At 38.0% G+C, this 18,851-nt stretch overlaps 1 protein-coding gene across 3 annotated transcripts in view; it reads left to right on the forward strand.

Moving 5' to 3' along the window:
* The window catches only part of SLC15A2 (solute carrier family 15 member 2), a gene marked incomplete at its 5' end in the record, with an annotated part of 86,369 nt that overhangs the window by 47,957 nt on the left and 19,561 nt on the right, over nt 1-18,851 (forward strand). For all 3 annotated transcript variants that reach the window (XR_014490877.1, XM_083349856.1, XM_083349857.1), the window contains 7 exons: nt 926-958; nt 2,876-2,964; nt 4,086-4,167; nt 4,445-4,570; nt 6,092-6,256; nt 10,346-10,392; nt 16,999-17,109. Coding sequence is in view for 2 of the 3 variants with exons in the window: in XM_083349856.1 (XP_083205982.1) it covers nt 926-958; nt 2,876-2,964; nt 4,086-4,167; nt 4,445-4,570; nt 6,092-6,256; nt 10,346-10,392; nt 16,999-17,109 (653 nt within the window). The remainder of the gene's footprint in view (nt 1-925; nt 959-2,875; nt 2,965-4,085; nt 4,168-4,444; nt 4,571-6,091; nt 6,257-10,345; nt 10,393-16,998; nt 17,110-18,851) is intronic.

Raw genomic sequence — 18,851 nt, forward strand, 5'->3', positions numbered from 1 at the left:
GTCACACTAGCCTAACTTTCCCTTAGTGCTTCTGGCCAGCATTGGATTGGAGATTTGGGATGTAGAATCCCTTACATCTAGAATATATTAGATTGGATAAAAATGGATCATTGTATGGATTTAGTATTAAAAATATTTATGTCTTCAGATTTATATTCATTTCTTCATGGAATTTTAAATTAGTTATATCTATAACATTCTGATGTGATCAGTTAAATTGAGAAGTGTTCTTAACATTTTTAGAGGAACAAAGTTAGAAGGATAAACATGTAAATTGCTGGGGACACCTGCATGTGCGTGAATGATTTCTCTTTTCTGTGTATATATGTGATCAGCTATGATCTTAGTGTAAGAACTAGTTGATTGCTTCTGGACTAAAAGAGATATGGAATACTTGACAAACCATAACGTATAAGAAAGACTTGAATTGGGCTTTGGAAGAATCATGAATATTAAGTACCCTGTCCCAAAGTCATCCACTACATCACATCCAGATTTCAAAGGCAACACAACTCAGGGTATTAGAGCGAGATTAAGGTCAATGTCCCCATGTAACAATATTGAAGCATCACATCAGTGCTCATTATGCACCATGCCATTCAGAACTGAATGCAGACCTGTTTCAAAAACAAGCATTGTTTCTCTGTGATCAACAACAACAAGACTGCTTAGTGATATAATTACTAAATAAATAATATGTTCTGCCATGAGATCTCCATCACGTCCTGCCAGCGATTTGCTTCAAAAGCATTGGTCCTTTCAGGTCAAGGAGAAGGTGAACTCAACCATAAAAATAAATCTTTAGCTATAGAGAAGTCACTTAAGTCCTCCACCTCCCATCCCATATGTTAGTAACCTGCATCAACAATGCCAGTTCTGCCATTGTTGCTTTTATTAACTCTTTTTCAATGTTGCTGTCTTTTAGGAAGGACTTGTTCTTCAACCTGACCAAATGCAGGTACGCTGAAGCTGTCCGTTCTCCCCCTAAATACTCTGATAACACTGCAATGATTTCATGGGGAAAAATTATGGGGGTGGGGGGGGGAGTGCACCCTTACAAACTATATCCTGGAATTTAGTCACCGGTCACTGGGAATGGTATGATAACTGTAGATAATCATAAATTAGGGGGTAGGAAAACATGTTTTCAAAATTGTATTATCCCACTCATTTTCCTTAATGAATACGTTACTGTTTGTTTGTTTTTTACTTTGTCATCCTTCTAAACCAATGTTTCTTAAAATGTGGCCCTAGCACTTCTGGGGATCCCCAAGATTCTCAAGGGTCTGTGAAAATAGTACAATATTGAAATCCCATCAAACAATTCTGAAAAGCATTAGTAAGAGCAAATGTCTCAATTTTAATTTTTTTAAAAAAAATTTATTAAATTTATATACCACCCATGTTGCTGTCTGGGGTGATTCTAGGTGGCTTACATTGTAATAAAAAACAGACATATAAAAATCATTATAAATATAAAAACCAATTAAGATTACAAAAGATTAAATACAGAGGGAAAAAATGAGTTTAAAGCCGAGTTTAATATGATAAATACTGATAAATATAAAACGGCTGTTTTGGGGTATTCCATAATTTTAAAAAGTGGGACGGGGTCCAGAAGCACTATTCTAAATCGTTTTATTGTTTATTCTGTCACTCTGTTACATTCCTTTTCCTTGCTTAATGTTCACTTTGGTTTTCCTTTTTCATCCTGATCCATCTCTATTTTTTAGCGATGGTGATTCTAGCATACGATAGGAGAAAATGGCAGGGTCCACCCAAAAGGGCAGTTATTGTTTTGTCAATGCTATCCCCAGATATCACAGGTACATAGTCCATGGGATTCTGTGAAAACAATGGCAACTACAAAATTCTGACAGATGATCAGCTAGCATCTGTTTGAGGATCTCTAGTGAAGGAGAACTTACCACGTTGCATGGTAGCTTGTTTCACTGACCTGTTCCTCCAGCTTGTAGGACGTTTCTCATTGGTTTACTCTAAAGCAGGAGAAAAAAAGTTTAAATTAAGAGTTGTAAACATGAGTTTAAACAGCTTGCCTATATTTTTCCTATTTGTGTCAGAAAATCACTAATTTATGTTGATTATGATATTGAGATATGGCTACACAAAAGTAAGCATGGATCAAAGGGGTTCTTGACAAAGGTCTACAAATTATGGAATTCTGATTAATCTTAAATTAGTTTTTTTTTAGCCTTAGCTAAGTATTGTTCAAGAGAGCAAGTTTGGTGTAGTGATTAAGGACCCAGAACCCAACTGGGGACAAGTCCTCATTCAGAATATTGCAAGAGTTGAAAGGGACTTGATAGCCAATTATCTACCCCTATCTATTTTAGCAAACTGGATTTGAGGAGGAACATGTTATTTGAAATCAGTGTAGGTGCTCCTAGCTGCTCTGTGAGTGCCTGCATGCATTTGGAATCACCTGTGCCTCTTCAGTTGTGGATTGCCACACATTGCGATTGTGTATCTATATGTGCAGGGCTTTTTTTTCTCATAGAACGCTCAGAACAGAGTTCCGGCACCTTTTTTGGATGGAACCTTGTAGGGTAGGCAAGACGGGTTGTATGACACGTGTGAGTTCCAGCACCTTTTTCTTTTACGAAAAAAGCACTGCATATGTGTAAATTGTTTCCTCAAAATAATTCCTCCTGAGCCCCATAAGCATCACAATCTGCAGGGAGGGTAACACAATTTGCAAGTTGGCATTGCAGTTCAACCCCCCCTTCCTTTTTTTACACACATCAAGGTTACCTAATACCTGTTGCCAGTTACTTTTATTCCCTACTAAATTCCTTTAGGATTGTATCTTTACAAATAACTAATTAATAACTGCCTGCAATCTTTGATATTTCAGTTCTTAAATCCTCTCCTGATCCTTGTCTTCATCCCTGTCTTTGACTTTGGACTATATCCCTTGTTAAACCTGTGCAGACTTAATTTCACGTAAGTACCTAAGAAGAAAACTCTTTGATTCAGCCAATGCCCTCTAAGCATGTTGGATTGCAGGTCCTATCATCACCAGCAAAAGTGTGGAAGCAATTCATTAGTGTTGAAGAAATCTCATCTAATCTACCTTCCAGACTGGGGAGAGTGGAGTAGTGTCTCCTTCCTTCAAACATAGAGAGCAAATTCATGCATACTTGTACACTGTGAATATCTAAACTTATTAACTATCGAATAAGAATGTATAAGAAAGATAAGTAACAGCAAGAGAACATATTTTAACTTCTGCAAGGTTTATGTTTAGGTATATTCTCTTTTGGCTTCTCTGCAATTAAAAAATAATAATCAGGCAGGCTATTTTGCTGGTTTTAAGTCACAGATTCACACAACCTGCCAAGAGAAGAAGATTTACTTACTTTGCAAAAGCATTAGATTATGCTTTGTAAACCACAGTGGATGGTTTCTGTAAGCTCTATGAATCTAATCAATTGTGGCTTAGTCAACAAATAGCAAGATTACAGGAATCATGGCTTCTATAAACCTAGTTATTCTTTTCCAACACTGAATGCGAGCATGTCCAGTGACCCCAATTTATTTTAGTGGTCTGCAGAACAGGCCAGGATATTTTCCCTCAAGGGCAGGACGTTTTCATTAATTAAACTTTCCTTTTAATATGTCTTTCCCCAATTCTGAGATATTCATCTGCAAATTTGACTCTTTTCACCGTGATAGAACTATTTGGAAATGTGCATTTTATTTCTAATGTCCTTTCAGCTCAATAACCCCACACATTTTTTCTGTCTCACTTCTCAGAAGTGAGCTGGACATAGATCATCAGTTTTGCTTTCCTCCACTTCACACATTAACTAAATGCCAACTCAGTTCCTTCCTCAAAGAGCTAAGAGCAACTTAATGGGAATCTTGCAAGCAGGGAGCGTTTTTTAAAAATAGCAAATCCATTGGGACAGACCTTGAATGTGTTCCATATACTTTATATTATGGAAACATTCAAGGATTGCTGGATTCAGCTGGATCAAATTCCTCTGGATTAAATGCAGTGATCTCAGAATTGAAGGGATGCTGTACATTATTCTAATTAAGTTATATTTATTTACTTTCAGGCCCATTAAAAAGATGGCCACTGGCATGATCCTGGCCAGTCTGGCATTTGCAGCTGCAGCTGTTGTGGAACTCAAGATAGAGGTAAGTGCTAAGTAGGGCCAATAGGCACAGGAGTAGAGATGCAATTTTTCCTACAGTCATATACCATTGGCCATTTTTCTGCTTTGCACTGTGTTATTAATTGCTCATCAATGTGCTAAAAAGACAGTGGGTTCTTTATTTGGAATTGAGGCTGAAGGTAAAGAACTTGCATCTCTGTGGACTCTAATCAACTCACTGAAAACTTAATCAGTAACAATTTGAACTCACATGAGTTCAAATCTATTTTGCTGTTGACACACTCTTTTCTCTTAATCAGGAAAATGCTATGCCTACCCCAGTTCCCAAAGAAAGCTACATTCAGGTCCTGAATTTGGCAGACAGTGATGTTGAAGTGACTATTGGGGAATATGACTTGTTCCGGCAGCCAATTAAACCTTTTCAGGTGATCTGGGGCATTATATGTTTATTTTCTCTTTATCCCAGCAACATCCAGTACAAATATTTTTTGTTTATTTCAAAAGACAAAGCCATTCAATCATACTCAGAGGTAGTTCAATCCTGGTTTTATTGGGATTATCACAGTTTAGTATTTGAAGCCGTAGTTCAAGTTCCCTAAAGTGGTCAATATTGACCTGCAAGTGTTATTGGGATTATCTAAGCCGTAATTAAATGGATGGGGAGTCAAAAATGGTCAGTAAATGACCGGGGTGGTCAATAAATAAGTGGTTGACAAATAATAGGTCAATTGGGGTCAATCTTTTGGGATTTTGTGGAGCTCCATGCCAATGAAGTTGAGGTGGCTAGCAGCAAGATAATTTACCTAGGATTGGATGGTCAGCTGCCAATATTATTGTTACTGTTGTTGTTTGTAGTATTATTAAAGTATTATTTATTAAATATTTTAATACAAGAAATATTTGTGAGTCGATGAACAATCTGAAACTTCATGGAGGGGTTGATGAACTGAAGAGTTTGGGGACCCTTGTTCTAGATCAGGGGTATCAAAGTGCTGGCCCACAGGCCGGACGCATCATGCCAAAACTGTGCCCAACCTATTGCCAGCAATGGAAATACATTGCAACACGTCATGTGATGTTGAGGTTCCTTGTCAGTTCAACTCTCTCTTTTCCCCCCCTGAGAATCCATTGACATTGCTGACAAATTGTTGCCTTACAATATTCTGCAATGTGCTTCTCTTTTTAGGGATTTATCTTCTTTTCTATAAGATTATTATTATTATTACTATTTATTGAATTTCTATACCACCCTTCTCCCAAAGGACTCAGGGCGGTGTACAGGGCAATAAAATACAGCGTACAAAATTTAAAAGTAAAATTAAATTAATTTAGCCCTAAACAATAGTTAAAAATAAACCCAAACCCTTAGTCCAGGCCAGCCTGTTCAAACAACCAGGTCTTCAGATCACGGCGGAAAGAGCGAAGGTCGGGAGCCATCCGGAGCTCAACAGGCAATTGATTCCAAAGGGCTGGCACACCCACAGAGAATGCTCTCCCCCTGGGGGCCGCCAGCCAGCAGTCCCTGACCGACGGCACCCTGAGGAGGCCCTCTCTGTGGGAGCGCACAGGTTGAAGGGGAATTGACGCTGGCAGCAGGTGCTCCCGTAAGTAATCTGGAGCCATGCCATTTAGGGCTTTATAGGTCATCACCAGCACCTTGAATCTCACCTGGAGGGCAACTGGAAGCCAATGCAGCTCACAGAGAAGAGGTGTTACATGAGAGTATCGGGAAACCCCCATCACAACTCGCGCGGCTGCATTTTGCACCAGTTGAAGCCTCCGAGTGGTCCTCAAGGGCAGCCCCATTGCAGTAGTCTATCCGAGAGGTCATGAGCGCATGATGCACTTGTAAGACAGTCAATCCTGTGTGAGTGAACCCCACCCCACCCCACCTAAATGAGAAAAACTTTACTGCATGCAGATTAAAACTTTTTTTTTTTGCTCAGGACCCTGCTGAATACTCCAGGTTAATTCTCAATAGTGATCAACAACTTCTTCATTTTAAGATACAGCACCAAGGATTATCATCCATGTTTAGTCATTTGATCCATGAAAAGTCGCTAAACAGCTTAATTATCTATAAGAGAGGAGGAAACCTAACAACCAATATAGTAAGTCAAAAATCAAATGGGGCCAAAGTCAAATATTTGAGAAGAGAGGCAAATGTATTCTCTGTGAAGATTATCTACCTATTCATAGCAAAACCCACCCAATCTTGTTGGGTAACATTTAGCTATGTTAATTCAGTTTCAGAACTATTATAGTTTAAGTTTGGTTTATCTACTACATAATTTTAGCCTTCTAGGAAACCCTTAAAACATGTTTTTCCCAGCAACCTTGAGGATCCTTATGGGAACAGAGAGCCTATGAGATGGTTGAGTTGTGTTTAGAATATTGTCCACTTTCTTACAATCTTGTTTTTTTATTTATGTCTAATTGTTTTTAATAGTTGTTTATGTTTATTTTTGGCTCTTTGTTTGTTGTATGCCTCCCCAAGTCACATTTGTGAGATGGATGGCTGTACAGTATACAGTTTATGAAATAAATAAATAATAAAAGCATTTCCAGTGTCATAGAATCCACAGTATTCCTAAACAAAGATGGAGGATTGCCTGAGATATTTTAGAGGAAGCTAGCACTACTATGATCAGGCATTTAAGTACAGAATCTTTTGCAGAAGTACCACAATACTATCACTAGGTAGTAGTCAGGATGGATATATGAGTACTATTTTTGCCTTTATAAACAGTCTTAAAACTGCCTAACAGTGAGGTCAATTAACTAGTGGAATAGCTTGCCATCAGAAGTTGCGGGTGCTTCATCACTGGAGGTTTTTAAGAAGAGACTGGATATTTACTTGTCTGAAATGGTATAGGGTCACCTGCTTGAGCAGATGCTTGGACTAGAGGACCTCCAAGGTCCCTTCCAGCAATATTCTGATTGATTAACTGCATCCTCTCTCACTTCTGAGCTTCTAGACTTAATTTAAACGGTCAAATATGACATTGGGAAATCAGAATAAAGCCAGTTGGATGGGAAACCCTAGAAAAATAGTACTAAATCAGAATGTTTTCTCCAAAAGAACTTCTCAAGATTGCAAAAAATTCTTTTAAGTTCTAAAGCAATAAAACAATGTAGTGATATGCTTACCGGTATTTATTAATATTCTTACTGGAAGTTTCCAAAAATATCATATCAAAGCTGTCAAGATAACTAGACTTATCTTTGACAACTGGGAATAGCAAAACATTAATGCAAAGCATAGTTCTAGTTTTATAAATAAATCGTCTCTTTCACAACAAACCATATTCCTTGTATTAAAGCCAATCGTCATTTCAGCAAATTAAACACTTCTGTTCACATCCCAGTTTAATTAAGACTGTTTATGTATGAACTTTATGTTGACAGAATAGATCAGATGATTAAGAAAACCTTTTGCTTTTAATATGTAAGCAGCAAAACAGAGCCAAAATCATGACGGCATCTTTTCTACTGCTTACTGTTATTTTGCACAATAGAATCTGCAGAACCAAAATTTAGTTTTTCTTACCTTACTCTTATTATAATTTGCTCATCAACATCACAAGGTTAAATATTTTCATCAAGTTTACATTTAGACTCTAAAACATCTTTAATAAGATGTTTAAAAGAATTTAAGGAATGTTCCTTCCCTGATAATTTTATTTACCCTCTTCATTATTTCAGATTTCATTCTGCTGAACCAGGGATCCTTTGTCCCATCCCTCCCTCCCTCCCTCCCTCCCTACCTCCCTCCCTCCCTCCCTCCCTCCCTTCCTTCCTTCCTTCCTTCCTTCCTTCCTTCCTTCCTTCCTTCCTTCCTTCCTTCCTTCCATTTCACATAAACTTTTGAAGCAAATATTTGTCCTCAGGATCTTCATATGAGGGATCTTGCATAAATACTACATTATCAGACTTGATGTTTCTCTTACTTTACCTTCCTTGTTCACTAGTACATCATAATAGAAGTTAATACATCATCTATTTTCTGTTTCAGGGCAACTGATTTTGTAGGGGATTTAAAAAGAGAATGAGTTCTGCAATTTTTCCGTGTATTTCATGGTAACAGAGTTATTGATTAAAAAAAGTATCTTTGTTGGAAAGCATTGATAAGTTAGTTTGGATGGATTCACTAGTGAGATGCTAATCAACCTGAATTCATGATCATGGGAATGTTGTTACTAAATCTTTACAAACTACTTGTTCATTAGTAATTGTTTATTTACTTTTGTTTTATTACACATTATCTGCATACCGATATCTAGTACTGTGAAACTTAAAAGCGTTTTTCAATTTTCTTGCTCTGGATAACTATAATCTAAAAAGCACGGTGATTAGTATTGCAATCTGCCATCTTATATTACGGACTTCATTATCTATCACCCTTATAGCCCTTTCACTTATTTTGTTTGTGTGTCTTTATATTGTTTATGCTGTACATGCCTCCTGAATTATAAAGAAAGTTTTTAAAGTGTTCACCGTCACTAGGAAAACTTAAACATTTGCAACTAAATAGACTTATGCAGATTCCTTTTGAGTAACATGAGGTTCAGAATGATAAACCTTTTCCAGGTTCTTTGATGCCAAAAATGAAAATATTTTCCAGCCTGAGATCAGCTTTCTATTTCTATATCAGCTTTTATCTCCTACATCTTTTCCTCCTGACTTTCAACAGGATATTTGCCAAATATCCCTTCTCTTTTTACACCTTATATCTGAATCATACAAGGAACTGGACTTGATAACAACACATGTGCTGGAAAAAAGTGCAATATAAATTTTTTTACATACATTATTCCATTCATGCCCCCCCAATTCTCTCTACTTATTCTTTTTCAGTTCTTCTTTCTCTCCAAAATCTATGGTAAGCCATAGATTGTTTTTAGCCTGGTTTGTTGTCTAAGTTGAGAATACATATTTTGCTAAAACTTTGACATGGTTCACAAAGCATATATCTTTTTTGACAAAATCTATTGTTATAGAGGTTCTCAGCTTGTAGATTAGGATGTTAGGGGAAACGAGCAACTGAGAAGAGGATCATAATTATTTTTTAAAAAAACTGATCAGGCTTATGTGGACAGAGAAAAAACTGGCTATGGACTTTGCTTCTTGTTTTGCCCATGGAGCCAGAAAGCCCATGGAACCACAGAGTAGGCAGTAGTCATACTTCATAGTTTGAGAATCTTAGCAATAAAGTTTTAATTGTTAAGGGTAAATTATATATTTATCTCTTGCCCAACTGTAACCCCAATTAAATCATTAATTTTATTCATTGGAGGCAGGGAGGTATACAAATTCAGTTAATCTCCAGTTAACTATGACAATTGGGACCATGATTTCCATCAGTAAGCAACACAGTCATAAAACATAACGTCATATGATACGTTGCTTTGAAATTCTGGCACTTCTGGTTGCAATCATTAAGTGAATCACCATGAGTCATTAAGCAAGGACGTCACCTGGTCGCCTTCCCCATTGACTTTGCTTGCAGGAAGACAGCAAAGAAGGTTGCAAATGGGGAATGTGTGACTGCAGGATGCTGCTTATAATAAGTGTCACTCATTCATCAATGTGTTGTAATTTCAAATAGTCACTGACATATGGTTGTTAAACAAGGATCATCTGGTACTGAATCATTTTAGAGCAGGCATGACAAATTGCCGGCCCATGGGCCGGATGCATCATACTGAAACTGCACCCAGCTCATTGCCAGCAATGGGGAAAAAGTCATGATATGTTGCGTGATGTCATGTGACGTCATGAGTTTTACATGCCTGTTTTAGAGGATTACCTTGTATAGAGTGGTGTGGAAACTCAACCCATGTTTCATAAGGCCATCTGCTTTTGTCAATAAATAGGACTAACTCAAAACAGAGTAACACATATTGGCAGAACAAGTTTCCCATTGCAGGTGAGAAAGTAGAGGATTTGGGGCACATGGGGAAAGTATCTCACTTCCAACATGCACTAAGGAGCCTGACAGCCTTTAATATCTCTTAGGGATATTTTCCAATGGAGTTTCAAGCCACTTACAATTTGATATAAAGCTTCTTAAAAACACCCCCCTCCATTTATTAGGTTCACATTCCGGACTCGTGTTTTTCATTATGGATTCTTTGGTAGTTAGGAAGCTTTCATGTAGGCAGAAATTGTATATTGATTTTCTCTCTCTTTGGTTTTAGATTGAAGACATGCAGAAAAAGCCATCAGAAGGAATGGCAGCTGTGAGGTGTGGACTGGCTTTGAATATTGGGGAGGGGATTTTAGATATAATTCCTTAGCTTAGCAGAAATGATTAGCTTCTCTCAGCCAGAGGTTGGGCTTCCTCAGTGCATTTTAAGAGAGAGAAAAATGTAATCAGGTGGTAGTTATGTGTTTGCCAAGGCTATATTGATTGGCATAACACATAACAAGTTGGCACAGTAAGGAAAGAATATTTTTATGTTGTTCAAATACAGGCTAGGTCATCCATCATCTGCTAGGAATAGTTAATCTGATTCTTATGTTGAATAGGATTGGATTCAATGTCTTAACTGAATACCCCTTTTCAAATGGCCTTCTATGGTTACTTAGACAATGGTCAAAGAAGGGACCAATGTCCATCTATAACTTGCTAGGCTGCAGATCTTAGCAGCATAGCCAGTGTGGTGAGAATTTTTAAGCACTGTAGTATAATATTTCAAGGCCACACATTTCAAGAGCAGTAAATACAAGGTTGTAATAATTGCAGGGAATGGCTTGAAACAGCTCTGAGTAGAGGTGTTACTGCCTGGAGTATCCATTGTAGACAAGGTAGCAATATGCACTGAACAATTCAGGGTAATAATCTGCCAAATATCCATGCAGCATGTCAATAAAATCATACCAGCTTCTATATTTGTACCCTGTACCTTAGATGTTGATTCAATAATTAAGTGGTATAAATAAATGTATTTGTTGGGGTCTGGTGGGAAATTCTAAGCCAACTGAGCTGCAGCAAAAGCATTCACCACCTAAAGGTTTCTGGGAGAAAGCAAATTGAGGAATACTGTCTTATCCAGACAATAGTGCAGATGATCCCACCAACTTTCCAACTAAAATCTAGTTTAGACCAGAACATTAGAAATGCCTTCTCCTAAGTGCTTAGAGACGTGGACTGCTTTTATACTATCTATATTTCTGGAATATATCTGTCTCCATGTATCTATTTCTATCTCTAGACATACATGACTATAAGGTATAAGGATGAGCTCCAAAATAGTGTTTTTTGTCAAAGTTTTGATTTGTTTTACTTCGTTATTTTTTTTTTAAAAACCCTCCCCCTAAAGTTCTGGAAGAATTTCAGGCCTTCTGGAGAAGATATTCAATAAACTGGCCTCACATCTTTATTATAGATATAATTTGGGTATAGAGTTATGGTCTTCTTAGGTTGAATTTGGTTTTATATTTTGAAGGAAGCTATGGACCTGAAGTTAGTTTCCATGCTTCCTCTCTTAGCCTCTTGTTTCTTTCATTCACTAATATAAATAAACAATAAAATGTGTTACTGAACATTCGGGGGGGGGACTGTTGAAAAACTGACACTCCCTCCCTTTCAAAGGATATCTAGTTTACTGCACCACTTCCAGCCCTGATTTTGCCACTTAACAGATAATGTAAGAATTTAGAAGGCCACTTTACTCATCCCAGCTTCTGCCAACCTAGCAGTTTGAAAGCACGTAAAAATGCAAGTAGAAAAATAGGGACCACGACGGTGGGAAGGTAACAGCGTTCCGTGCACCTTTGGCGTCTAGTCATGCCGGCCACATGACCACGGAGACGTCCTCGGACAAGCGCTGGCTCTTCGGCTTTGAAACGGAGATGAGCACCGGCCCCTAGAGTCGGAAATGACTAGCACGCATGTGCGGGGGAACCTTTATCTTTACCTTTACCTTTATCCCATCAAAATAATATACTTTACATACCAATTAGTCCTAAAGAAAGAGAAACAAGTTTGCCATATTGCTGATAAATTTATTAATTCATATGTCTCTACCATCTGCCTTGCTGTTAAACTGATTAACCAGGTCAGCTTTAGTGGCAGGCAACTTAGGTATGGAAGGAATTAATGAAGGAAAGAAGATACCTTTGAGGTTTTAAATAATGGTAACAACTCAAATCAATGTATTGTAAATTTATCTTTAGCTGTTGCACTAATATCCTTCCTAGAATATCCTAGAGGACAATTCTCAAAGAACAAGACTCAACTTCACAGACCTTTGCCATAAGGTTTTATAAAGATCTAGATCAGCGGTGTCTAACCTTGGCAACTTTAAGACCTGTGGACTTCAATTCCCAGAATTCTGGGTAGTTGAAATCCACACATCTTAAAGTTGCCAAGGTTGGACACCCCTGATCTAGACTTTGTTTTTCTCCAGTAACAGAATATTATCAACAGAGGTTATTCCCCAACCAATGATAACAAAAGATTTCCCAGAAGCAATTCCTATGTCAAAGATTCAGAGTTTCTCTGCATAATTCATTTTGTTCTAACATTATTGAGAAGACAATAACTGGAAATAACATATGATCAAACAGGAATTGGAAGAGGGGAAAGAGAAAGAGAGGATAATTCTATCCCCTTCCTTTCTTATTGTGAAAGACACGCAGCAATTTTTGGATTTTTGGAAATCTGATCTTGAAGTTTAGCTATCTATCTCAAAGCCAAAATTGCTCTCCCCAGAGCAGACTGTTGGGGACAATAGGCTGACTCTGTAAACGGCTTAGAGAGAGCTGTAAAGAACTGTGAAGTGGTATATAAGTCTAGGTGCTATTGCTATTTTATTTCCACTGAGTCTTGCCATCAGTATTCTAAAATCACAAATCCACTTCTGGATTATCAAAGATTCCACTGTGCTACAAATAAAACAATCTCTGATCTTTACAAATGGACAGTTCCAATTAGCAGCCATTAAACTGTTACATTTCTTTTCTTTTTGTTCGTTTTAATTGCAAAAGGAAGAACCATACCTTTTACAGGAACAGAGCAACAGTTTGTAATCATTACCCATTTGCTGATGCTTGTTCAGTCATAAGGGAAAAGAAGATAAGGCCATTCTTCTTGTAGGAGAAAGGAGAAAGAGAAGGAGGGGCGGGGTGGGTAAGAATTCCATTTTACACAAGGTTCAACAACTAGGTTGAGGCCTTCGTACTTAACCCCATTTTGGAGATTTGGAATCCATAAGAGAAGGCGATGAGAAATCTCATTAAATTCTGCCAGCAAGTGACTCATCACTCCATTATAATGTACACTGACCAACTATATCTATCTATCTATCTATCTATCTATCTATCTATCTATCTATCTATCTATCTATCTATCTATCTATATACACACACACACAGAGTATATATATGTGTGTGTGTGTGTTAAATGTTTCTCAGCTAACAAAGAGAGAGAGAGAGCCTGTGGCCTACGGGTCAAAACAACTGCTTAAGACGCAGTCGGCCCAGGTTTGAATCTCAGAAGGGTATGGCTGACTGATGAGAACAAATAAGTTTGAAATGATCATATTGGTCTCCCTTTATTCTTTGTTAGCAAGCCAAAAAATTTACTTACACACACACACACACACACACACACACACACACACACACACACACACACACATATATATATATATATATATATATATATATATATATATATATATATATATATATATAATCCTTTAATTGGCAAAAGGAATAGAGCCTATGAACTGGAGAGGAAATCTGACATAAGCAGAATTTTCAGGCAGCCTTTCTCTGCTCAGAGATCATAGGAATTGACCGAGCACTACAGCAGAGCACTTGGATGGCCTGTCAGTGCAACAAAATCATTTAATTGCATCTCTGCCATGCCTCGCCCATGCTGTGTTGTCTCAGTATGTTGGGTTTCAGGTTTGATAATCCATTGGCTATGCCGGATGGGGAATTACAGAATGTGAAGCCCAAATGCATGTTGTCTGGAGGACAATACTTTGGGGGAAAGTTACTTTATCAAGTGTGGGTATTACTGCAAAATATAAGCCAAAACTAATAGGACCCTCCCCTGATAAACTAAACTTAAAGGGATCAGCCTCTTAGGGCTTAGAGATCTACATTCATTATTTATTTTTGTTTAATTTATAATTAAGCTTCTAGACTTCCAGTATAAGAAGTTATTTGGGTAGATTCTCAGACTTAATGAAGGACGTACATCAGAAAATTAAATACAACCTGGCATTGCCTGTTCTTTCTCTGTTGTCCGTGTACTGTTCAACTGGCCAGACACCATCTTTTTAGAGATTTGAGCTGGCATAGGATGAGCTGCCAAAGAAGAAAGATTCCTAGTCATGTCCAAATCCAGGTTTCAGATGATCTTCCCTACCCACCCTCAGTAAGGAAAGTACTTCACACCAAATGTTCCTTAGAGAACATCACCATTTTACACGTGTGTGTTCACAGACACATTGTATGCACACAGACATTCTTTCTCCTGATTGGATATTTGCTGGTATGCATGCTGTTTACTTTTTCGATATCAGCATATTACCCAGGAGCTCTCTTTTTTTCCACTGACTTTTCTCAATTAGCTAGATTTTTCAAATTTCTTCATATATGTATGTATATGTATATTTATATGTATGTATGTGTGTGTGTGTGTGTGTGTATAATTTTTATTAAAACTTTTCAACAAAAATATAAAAGCTAACACAAACTAATAGTAAGGGAGGAAAAAATAAAAAGAAAGAAAGAAAAGCAAAAAGTGCAGGAATAGAAAAAATGTTGAGGAAAAACAGGAAAGAAAGAGAAATAAAGGAGTAGCTTCTTCTTCATGGCAATATACAAATATCTTTTGACCTCTCTTTCCAAAGTTACATTATATTAGTCTTCTTTCTATAATCTTTCTATAAACATGTCTAATCCTCAAAACCTTGGTGGAGCAGTGGGCTAATGCGTCCTTAAGTAACACCAGCTGCCTGCAATTAGTGCAGGTTCGAGTCCCACCAGGCTCAAGGTTGACTCAGCCTTCCATCCTTCTGAGGTAGGTAAAATGAGGACCCAGATTGTTGGGGGCAATAAGCTGACTTTGTAATAATGCCGCTTGGGGGGGGCAAAAGCCCTAATAAGCAGTCATATACATAGAATGAAGGCTATTGCTAAGCACATTTGATTTGTGCTTAGATTGTAAGCCGCCCTGAGTCTTCGGAGAAGGGCGGGATATAAATGGGATTAAAATAAAAAAATAAAAAATAAAATAAAACCATAAATCACAAGGTCAATTTTTTTTCATTTTTGCACAAAAAGTCCACAAGTGTTTCTGGTCACCAATAAATATAGATGATGTCTTTTCTCTAATTTAAGAAGTGAATTTATCCATTTCAGCAAAATCCGTCAATTCTGTCAAGTGGTTGAGTAGTTATGAGTTCTTAATGTATAGATTAAGCTTTCATTCATACCCTCCAAAAAAAAAAAAGGAATCTTGGGTTTTTATTGCAGTTGAGTCTTCTGGTGTTGAGTGTAACTCTTAAAACCAGGAGAATGGAACTCCTTTCTAACAGAGTGAATGTTCACTTAATGATTAGGGAAGAATAAATACATAATGATTAGAGAAGAGTCATAAAAGAGAATCTTGTTTAGTCTTCTCTGTCTCTTTGTCTTCCCCTCTCCCTCTCCTCCTCTCTCCCTCTATGTCTCTTCTCCTACCTATAGGTTTTTTTCCTTACTTATTGTTCTTCTGAATGTTTTTATTTATTTATTTATTTATTTATGGGATTTGTATGCCACCCTATCTCCCAAAGGACTCAGGGCGGCTAACAACGATAAAAACACAAAATACAAACATTAAAAGGTATTAAATCAAATTATCCCATAAATAGTCCAATTAAAAACACAATAAAACAAAATTAAGAAAACCTCCCTTCCATCAGTCCAGGTCGGCCTGTTGAAAAAACCATGTTTTAAGGTCGCAACGAAAGGAACGGAGATCCGGGGCCATCCGGAGCTCCAAGGGGAGTTGATTCCAAAGGGCAGCTGCCCCCACAGAGAAGGCCCTCCCCCTGGGGGTCGCCAGTTGACATTGTCTGGCCGACAGCACCCTGAGGAGGCCCTCCCTGTGTGAGCGCACAGGGTGATGGGCAGTCATTCCTGGCAGCAGACGGTCCTGCAAATATCCCAGACCTAAGCCATGTAGGGCTTTATAGGTAAGAACCAGCACCTTAAATCTCATCCATAGGACAACTGGTAACCAATGCAGCTCACGCAGGAGGGGTGTAATATGGGAGTGTTGGGATGCTCCCATCACAACCTGCACAGCCGCATTTTGCACCAGTTGAAGCCTTCGGGTGGTCTTCAAGGGCAGTCCCATGTAGAGAGCATTGCAGTAGTCTATACGGGAGGTAACGAGTGCATGAGTGACTGTACGTAGGGCATCTCGGTCCAGATAGGGGTGCAACTGGAGCACCAGGTGAACCTGGGCAAATGCCCCCCATATGATCTTCTAAACTGAGTCGTGCATCCAGGAGGACGCCTAAGTTGCGCGCCTTTTCAATGGGGGGTAACACCTCTCCCCCCATAACCAAAGATGGAATATCCTGGATTACCTGAGATGAGACTACAAGCAATTTTCACTTTCTCCCAAAGAAGGGCATAAGCTGCATTATCTTAAGGGTATATAATACCTCTATAAGGATAGGGAAACATTTGTCAGTTTGTGGACTTTTGGTTGGCAATCTTAATTCAAAACCTGAGATGTAGATGAAGCCCTCTTTAACCGTATGCTCCCAGTCAATTATTGGATGCTTTCTTTTGATTTATTTCTTTTCTGTCATGATGAAATCAAATTTATTTACAGGTTCATTAATACCTTGGAATGGGATGTCAGCATCACGCTTGGTGATGAGGAGTTCACCACTGTTAACAAAAGTTATGGTGTTTCAGATTACAGGATTCTGCCACGGGCAAGGTGAGTGTGAGAAATTCTGAGAGAGAAGAAATAAATAGGATAAATTAAAGACGTTGAAACCATTGAAAGGGAGAAGAGTTTATTAATGGAATTACATCATAAACAGCATCTCAGTCCAGGCTACAAAAAGTCTGGAAAGAAGAGATTCAAAATGTTCTGAGGGTGTGCCTTAGTGAACTGTCGAAGAGTCAGCTGAGGATTTGTACTTCATGTTCCAAGATTACCCTTATCCTTACTTCTTGTATTAAAACTCCTTATTCAAGTCTGTGTATTTTTTGCTTCCTTGTTTATGCCCTGTAAAATGGGACTTGATAGCGTGATTCCATGAAAATTCCTATGAATGTTTCCCAAGTTCTATTTTCTGACTGGTATTGTATCTTGGACTTTGATGAATAAAAACAACAGAAATGGAGACACATGATTTCTCTTTAAGAGCTTCATTCACTCAGAGATAATTTCTTAGAAGCACATTTGAAGCAAAGCCAAACTTTGTGAGAATAATCATTCCATGTTTGTAATGGGCTGTGCGAATAACCTTGGGGACTGGAGGAAGACCCACAGTCTAGATATCAATCTGAGAAATGAAATCCAGAGGAAATGAATCCAAAGGAGGGATGGAGGTGAAGATAGTATCTCTGAAGAAACATTATTTAGTTGCCTAGAAGGTAAAGGCTCAGGAGAGGAGAGGTCCTTTCAGACTTGCAAGAATCTGTTACTATATGCACGGTTGTCAAACTCAATCACGTCACGTGACGTATCGTGATATATTGTGCCTTTTTTGCCTTTGTGGAGCCGGGGTAGGCATAACCTGTGTGTGACTCATCCAGCCTGTGAGCGACCTTTTGGACACCCCTGCTATACTGTAACCGTCAATAAAGGGAGTATTGGTACTCATAGTTTTGGTTTCTTGAGAAAGAGCTGACAATTTCTGATATCCTTCTTTCTTTGTCTCTATATTCCAAACATCAGGCTGTAGGAAAGAGACAGATAGTTCTTACTACAAGTCTAATTCCTTGCAGAAAGATTTTAAATTCACCCAAGGCCTGCATGAAGCCAAAAGTTGCCTATTCATGCTAGTCTGGGAAAAATCAATTTTCAGATGAATCAAACAGTTAAGACAAAAAGAATGTGCCCTTGCAAAATCTTGTTTACAGTGGTCCATTGTAAGTTTTTATTAGTAGATTCCCATTGCAACCTTTGAATCTCTAGATACAAACATCTCTAGGTCTCAAACATCATTTCCCAAAAGTCCTCTTGGTTTTATACATCTGGACCCCTCTTTCCTGCTTGGTATAAGTGCTTGGTAGTTACTATTGAAGATCAATAGTTATCATCTATATTCCAAAAGGATACTTTTACCTGGTGTCTTGCATCATAATCCTGGCATGTGATAGGGACCCTTTCAGTCACAAGTGATAAAGAAAATTATGAAGACTGGGGAGAGACTTTATGCTAACAATTCACTGTTTTTATTTACCTTACCAAAAGAAACGATAGGCTGTAGAGGAAAGGATATTGGGTATTGGATTCTTTGCAGAAAGCTAAAGAGCTAAAGTTTCTAGCTTATTGTGTTTGTCATTATAATCCTTTTGTATCTGAAAAGGGAAAACAAGAGAGATTGTGCTGGGACAAACATTAAAAAAGATGAACAGATGTTTTGTTAAAGTATATCAGTGGAGGTTACAATTGTCCTTCAAAACTGTTGCCCAATATCATTTATCAATGTTGCTCTCCATTTAAGT

Source organism: Vipera ursinii (assembly GCF_947247035.1).
Source record: "Vipera ursinii genome assembly, chromosome: 1".
NCBI classification, from domain to species: domain Eukaryota; kingdom Metazoa; phylum Chordata; class Lepidosauria; order Squamata; family Viperidae; genus Vipera; species Vipera ursinii.